This window comes from Lepisosteus oculatus, chromosome 10 (genome assembly GCF_040954835.1).
Source record: "Lepisosteus oculatus isolate fLepOcu1 chromosome 10, fLepOcu1.hap2, whole genome shotgun sequence".
NCBI classification, from domain to species: domain Eukaryota; kingdom Metazoa; phylum Chordata; class Actinopteri; order Semionotiformes; family Lepisosteidae; genus Lepisosteus; species Lepisosteus oculatus.
Genome location: NC_090705.1, coordinates 1,841,257 through 1,848,820, shown reverse-complemented (window position 1 = coordinate 1,848,820; position 7,564 = coordinate 1,841,257). Strand labels below are relative to the sequence as shown.

Sequence of the window (7,564 nt, the reverse complement as noted above, 5' to 3'; positions counted from 1 at the left end):
AAAAATGCATCTTCCACAGACAGAACACTCTTGCCATTAAAGATCACAGGGCAGTCTGAAAAAGTATGATTGCCAACTCTGGTGTCCTGGCTGAACTCATGAAGCACTATTTTTTACTTCTATACACAAGGACCCATTTGAAAAACAACTACAAGGAATTAATTAGCACATGTAAAGGTCTGGCACACTTCAAAGACCGCATGACCGAAAATATAATATTTAGTTTACAAGCCCGGTTTATTTTGACAAAACAGATCTAGGAGACACAAAGAAGTAATTTCATTCGTCAGTCAGTCATTCTTCCTGTCAAGCACACAAGCCCAGACCATAGAGCAGGAGAAAAGCACGTTCTTCCTTCGGGCAGTTTTCAATATGAACTTTCTGGACGGGGAACACAGGAAAGCATTAAACTGCAAACTCCTTTGTTTAAATAACTTTAGAGGACTGTCAGTTTTGTCAAGCTTTGGAAAGATGACAGAGTGTAAACACTTTTAAACTTGTTTATACAAGAGGTATTTCCTCACTTTGCTATTTTCTTTCACTGACAGTAAAATAGCAGCAATTGGCTATTATTTATTTATTTGCATTCGCTAATTTGGTGCTGTAATCAAGTGTCCATGTGGAAATGGCCTGGCTCCCCCAGTGCATTACAAGCTGGGACAGAGCTGACCAGCTCTGTGTGCAGATGGAGAGCAGGCAGGCAGCCAGGGAGCAATGGAAACCTTCTGATGACAACTGCACTCGGAAACATCTGCTGCGCCCTGGTGGAGAGTTTGAGGACCTACAGGCAAGGAGACGTCTTAGCCGGCAGCTCACACTGCGATCCTCATCACCTCGGCCTACACAGGAGGATTTAAAAAGATACTTCCCCCGGTACCACCTAGTAATAACGCAGGGCTTCACCCTCACCTGCCAAGACAGGAAGCACCTGTACAGACCCGCAAGGCTTCCTCAAGCCTCCCCGGCAGTGCCTAGCGGACTGGCCAGTTCCACCACAGCAGCACGGCCCCCCCGTGCGTCAAGAGCCCTCCTTCTGCGGATGGCCGAGCACCCCAGCTGCACAGCGCTGCCGTGTTTGTGCCTCCTCCACTCTGTGCTTGGTGTTGTACGTCTCTCCTCACACAGGTGCTGGCTTCAGCGTGGCAAGGGCACGTACCCCCCACCCCCCCCCCGCCCCCTCACGCACGCCGCTTCTTTTTGGCGCTGGGCGGGTTAAAGCCCCCGTCCGTCATCTCGTCGCCGCCAGACTTCTCCCTTCTCCGCCTGGCGCGTCCGTCGCCATCGCCGCGCTCCTCCCGCGGGCACGCCTGCTCGGGCTCCTCGTCCGCCGTGCGCTCCTCCCTGTGCTTCCTCCTCCTCTTCCTCCCGGAGCTCTCCGAATCGTGTCCGTTCACGGCCTCCGCGGCCTCCTCCCCCTTCCGCCTGTCCTTCTTTTTCTTCTTCTTAACCTTCACCTCTTCCGCATCCCGCTCTCCATCCACGATGTCCTCTTCCGCGGCCGCTTCTCCCTGCGGTGCTCCGAGCAGGCTGTGGACCCTAACAAGCGGACGGACACATCAGCCTCGGAGTCACCCTACAGCCCCTGTCGCCCGTCGCCTGGAGCTGCGCCGCCCTCCAGCTCTCCCAGTATTACTGAAAACAGCCCTGGAGCTGCTAAACGTCACCACTTCTAGACTTCAGGTCAAGTGCTACCAAGTTATTTTTAGTTTCTCTTTGACATGTTTACATTACAGTCTTAAAATACTTTAGCTGTGTGTAAGCACACCCCTGGCCCGAGACATAATTAACAACACTCAGAGGTATCGCTCGACCAGTAAGGACTTTGGTGCCACCTAGTGGCACTCAATTAGAATGCAGCTAAACTTTTAAGAAGAACCTTTGTAATTCTTCTTTCTTGAAGTTGCTTCTTTTAAACGTCGAATTGACAATTTGAGCCTTTCAGAATGGCATTAATCCATTCAAAGGTTTTAGATGTAAATCCTGATTCTTCACATCGGAAGTACTTGGAAAAAGTTTTAGAACTGAATTAAAATTAAGAACACATCTCATTTATTGGCTGTACAAAAGCATTTCTGTTGTTGCCTTCAGGACTGATTTTTACCAAACCTACAGTAAGCATTTTTAGGTGCAAAGATTACAACCACAAAATGTTCTTAATAAAAATTACGAAAAAGTGCAATGTACAGTAGCAGCATTGAGCTTCATGAAACTCAAAGTTCTGTACAATATAACGTGTAATACAGATACAGATTTGCAAAATCACAAGTACGAATGAATTGCACATAAGGGTCTCTAAGGGAATTTTTTTCCGATTTGGAGTGTTTTTAGTTAGCATGAGATGCAGAATTCTAGAAATATTGTAGCTTATTCAGTACTTTAGAACGCATACCAGTAACATCAGTCTGTTAAGGTACTGAAGGTATTGAACCCTCACGGGATCAATAAAGTATCTATCTACTGTAGTCTTATCATGATTAAATAAAAAAGTCAATAATCATAAATATTGATTTTTCAGCATTCAAAACAAATGGCAATTTTATCAGCTGTACTACATTTTATGGCACAAAGAAATATGAAAACCTTGTTTCAAGTTCCTACCTGTTTTTCCCAAGGCTCCCCCTGATGAGCAGAACTCCGGCCACGTCTGCATCCAACTGGAAGACTTCGAACTCCAGGCTGTCGCCGACGCTGAGCCCCAGCCCCTGCCAGCTCTCCAGGGGCATCAGGGCAGGCTTCGGGATCGAGGCGTTGAAACAGCCGTGTACCAGGCAGCCCACGTGATTGACTCCCACCTTGTTTATAACCCCCTTGAAAACAAATCGGGCTTTTCACAAAAGGAGCTCGACTGCAGTTCAGGAAAACAGTCATCGTCAGACACAGGACAAACAAGAAAAAAGATAACCCACGACACTCCTCAGGAAAGGCGTGTTTTTAGGCCTCATTCACATCACCTAGAACAAAGGGTTCCCAAACTGGGGTCAACATGTAAAATCAAATTACTTTATCTATATTATTCGGTTCTAAAAGTGTACATTTTCTCTTCTTTTCATACTTTTTTCCCACTTTCGTGTTACCGTGCTTGCACTGCGTTTTTTGGGTTGAAGTGGTGGAAGAATAAACGATGTGACAGAGCCGCGAAGATATTACTTCACAACGACTTCAAGCACCCAGCATGACTCATGACCTCCTGTGATAGCTCCCCATCCTTCACGCCTGAAGGAATAGCTGCTCAGTGTGCACTTCCCCGAGTCTGACCACGCTCGCCAGGCCCGGGTCACGGGTTCCTTCGCTTCAGCGACTGATGCGATACTCGACCTGCAGTCACAAGAGGGCCCGATCGAAGTGCAGATCGGAAAGAACCTGGCACTCAGACTCAATTCTCCAGCAGAGGTCTGGTTCTGCACGGGTCAGGAGAGCCTGTACAGGGCAGGCGTGTCCGCTTCGAGAGCCCTCAAAACCAAACATGGAGCACAGACACACGTGGGGAACGGCATGCGATGAGCACCAACAGGAGGCCACACACTGAGGAGTTATACAGGAACAGCAAGCCCATCCCTCCCAGTAGAGAGGGGGTGTGTGGTTCTTATTGTGAATTGTGTTACTGTTACTTTACCCACTGCAATTAATAGGCTGTGTTTGTCACATTGCATAAGTATGTTAAAAGAGCACAGCAGGTTCTGTGGGTGGGTTAAGTATGACGTTGAGGTGGGAGTTCTCAGTCAGAGTGCAGTCCTTTTAGGCATCCTTGATCATCCTTGAAGTCTGGGAAGCTCTGATCTAGAATACTCTCAAACCTCCATGACTCACACTAATTGGTATTTCTGCTGGCAGTCAGCGGACATACGTACCACAAGTTTTTGTCCTTTTTTAGGCTGGAAGATAACGAAGGACGCTTCTATGTTCATATGGATATATCCTTGATCATCATAGATATGTCCATGTTCTCCCACAACTTTAATGTTGTCATAGGCGAGAGGAACACCTTTTAAACTAGAAGGAACACAAAACACAGATGCACAACATTGCTGTAAAGAGACACTGCTTCAGAATATCCATCCAGGCTCTAAGAGTAAGCAGTAGAATGCAGCAGTTTAAAAGATGTGTTCCTACTATTTCACTAAGTGATCAGACGTTTAGCACTCTCAGGAAAAGATGGAAGGAAACCACTGACACTCATTAACTTCATGTGTTTTTGGTACCAATAATATCTTCAAACAGCTCAATGCTAACACTCCAGTCTTTTTATTTTTGTTCTTAAGTCATTTCCAGCCAAACCACTGACAAAAACAAGCATCTTACTACTTCAAGCAGGTAGCTGCATCAGCATGCGTAGGCTACAAAGGTTGCGTTTCCTTTCTTTTCAGCAAGGAATAAACCCATTACCTGTTTCTTTGCATCTTACTATTGTTATACATCTTACAACAGAACAATGAAATAAATTATAAAAAGCACTATAAACTGTTATGAATTGAAATCACAGCAAAATGTCTCTTGGGATCAGTTATATCTACATCAGAAGGTACATGTTTAAAACCACAATACAGAGGTCCGTGACTTGGTTGTTTGAGTACTTAATAATAATAATAATTGCTTACACTTATATAGAGCTTTTCTGGACACTCCACTCAAAGCACTTTACAGGTAACCACCACCAATGTGCAGCCCCACCTGGATGATGTGACGGCAGCCATTGTGCGCCAGAACGCTCACCACACATCAGATATCAGTGAGGAGGAGAGCAGAGTGATGAAGCCAGTTCATAGATGGGGATTATTAGGAGGCCATGATTGGTAAGGGCCAATGGGAAATTTGGCCAGGATGCCGGGGTTACACCCCTACTCTTTTCAAGAAACGCCCTGGGATTTTTAATGACCACAGAGAGTCAGGACCTCGGTTTTACATCTCATCCAAAGGACGGCACCTTTTTACAGCATAGTGTCCCCGTCACTATACTGGGGCATTAGGACCAACATGGATCTCAGGGTGAGCGCCCCCTGCTGGCCCCACTAACACCTTTTCCAGCAACAGTCTCAGTTTTTCCCAGGAGGTCTCTCATCCAGGTACTGACCAGGCTCACACCTGCTGAGCTCCAGTGGGCTGCCAGTTGTGAGTTGCAGAGTGATATGGCTGCTGGCTTTTAATTAATTAAATTGCATCAAGGTGACGGCGACACTATACTGTAAAACAGGCACCTTCTTTCAGATGAGACGTAAAACCAAGGTCCTGACTCTTTGTGGTCAGGAAAAATCCCAGGGCATTTCTCGAAAAGAGTAGGGGTGTAAACCCGGCATCCTGGCCAAATTTCCCATTTGCCCTTACTAATCATGGCCTCCTAATAATCCCCATCTCTGAATTGGCTTCATCACTCTGCTCTCCTCCCCACTGAGAGCTGGTGTGTGGGGAGCAGACTGGCGCATCATCCAGGTGGGGCTGCACACTGGTAGTGGTGGAGGGGATCCCCATTACCTGTAAAGCAATTCGAGTGTAAACACAATATAAGTGTAAGCAATTATTATTACTATTATTATTATAAATAATTACACAAACTGCATTGAATTCAGAGCTCAAACGTCACTAAAGGCAGAAGGCACTGACCAGGCCCTCCAGGAAGTGAGTCTGAGACCATGCTCTACTGCCTAAGTTGCAGATTCATTTAAGTCCAAATGTTCCGCCGTCACATTTACCCAGAAAGTGAACTGTTAATGCATGTAGGGAGTTATACTTGTTATATATACAGTACACATGCTCGATGTATCCATGCTGTAACTGTTCACGTCCAGCTTACCCGTTCTACCACACACCGATATATCACCGATAGTGACCATCCCCAGGCTGAGAGTTTCCTACCTTTCTGAATATTTCAGAAGTTCCGTGTTAAGCTGATCCTGGATTCCCGTCCTTTTCTTACTTAGATACATCGGGGCAAGAGCGATGTGCCTCCGGTGAGTGTCCACAACCAGGCAAGAGTAAGGCGCGTCTACCAGGTTACAGGCATCGGAAAAGGCCGGAATCAGACACTGTACGACCGGCTTCTGCTCCAAAGTCGGACCTTCTGGCGCAGGCGGTGGACTGGAGCTGGACACCGGAGGAAAAATCTTTTTTACCTTTTCGGAGTCGTCCTGCTCCGCGGCCGCCATGCTGCCAGCTGCCGTAAAGTAGTTTTCCCCACAGCTCTCAACGTGGTGTCGTGCCAAACGTCACGGGTTTTGGGGGGGAGGAGATGAGGGGCAAGTATTTAATGATCAGTTGCAGTGATGTCCCCACCTGCTGGCCTGGTGGAGGCTGTGCCGTTTCAGTCGGGTGGGTTTGCGTTTTCTTCTTGCATGTTGCAGATGAACGAGAATTCAGAAAAGTGACAGGAAACACAAACCCTGCCACAGCTCCAGGTTTTTCGTTGTTTAAAAAAAAAAAAGAAAATCCTTGTAAAGAAGCCCTCTTAATGGTTAGAAAAATGAAATGTTGGTTTTGAATTTATAAGAGTATTTTAAGAATATATTCGGGGTTTTAGGCTTTTAAAAATATTGAAATAACCCTTATTTACCAATTGTTTCAACCGTGTTACGTGCTTAAACATTCCATCACAAAGCAAGCATTAAAAACTCAAATGTTAAACATTTGAACAAGTCAGGAAACACCAAATTATACAAAATTATAAAGTATTATACAGCTGCGCTCTCTGAAGGGTTGCAGACAACATTTCAAATATCACAACTTCAATAATCCCATTGAACAATCTAATTCAGCAATACGTTTCAGGCAAAATACAGATTAATCTTTAAATTTCCATCTTTCATCACACACAACACAGTCCCCACCCAAAACTCACTGAAAAATGTGGATTTCATGGTGTTTCTGCATCTAGTCTTGCTTAACATCAAAGGCACCGTGGACACTATGAGCTGCTTTTATTTCTCTCTATGAAATTGTATTATATGTTATATATCTCTTGATGTAAGGAATGAGAACAGTGACACCGTGATATTACTGAATGTTAAGTTAACAAATGACCAGTTATCAACTGAGAGAAACTGAATGGTCAATTCAACAGGACGTTCCTCCAGATAGGATCGTGACAGATTGTGCCAACCAGCCTTTTGAATTTCTGCTCTTGTAACACTGAGCCCAAAAACCAGTTCAAAGAAAATTAAGTTTACCAGCACCTGAGGTGATGGGCTATTGAACAGTATTGATTGATACTAATGTACTGTATAAAAGGTGTCTGTTTCCACACAGTGGGTCAAAGGTCAGGTGAGAACAAAGTAAATGCTGGTCAAAGGCAAAGGTATTAAGGAGATAGATGGCTGTTACTCTCAGAGCAGGAACATGAGGCCTGTACCTGCGGGGCCTGTCTCCAAGCTCATATCCTGCTCTAAACAGCTGAAGGTAATAGAAGCACAAAACAAAGCGCATTACAGAACATGGCACATGCAATTAGCTTCTTCAAATTCCCCAGTAACAGAAGTCTTTTGTTGTACAAAATCAAAGAAAAAAATTGCATGGAAGAGGATATGGGTTTCTTCTTTGAAGATAATATGCTTATTTTCTGTTATGAACTCATTCTCTT

The 7,564-nt window shown here is 45.2% G+C and overlaps 1 protein-coding gene across 1 annotated transcript; it reads right to left on the bottom strand.

Moving 5' to 3' along the window:
* Window positions 1-218: 218 nt before the first annotated feature.
* Window positions 219-6,185, bottom strand: polr1f (RNA polymerase I subunit F). The gene is made up of 4 exons (XM_006636194.3): window positions 5,848-6,185; window positions 3,849-3,990; window positions 2,599-2,807; window positions 219-1,536 (listed from the first exon to the last, which is right to left on the bottom strand). Exons 1-4 carry the CDS (start codon window positions 6,135-6,137, stop codon window positions 1,179-1,181), a joined length of 999 nt encoding a protein of 332 aa, XP_006636257.2. The 5' UTR covers window positions 6,138-6,185; the 3' UTR covers window positions 219-1,178.
* Between the last annotated feature and the right edge of the window lie 1,379 nt (window positions 6,186-7,564).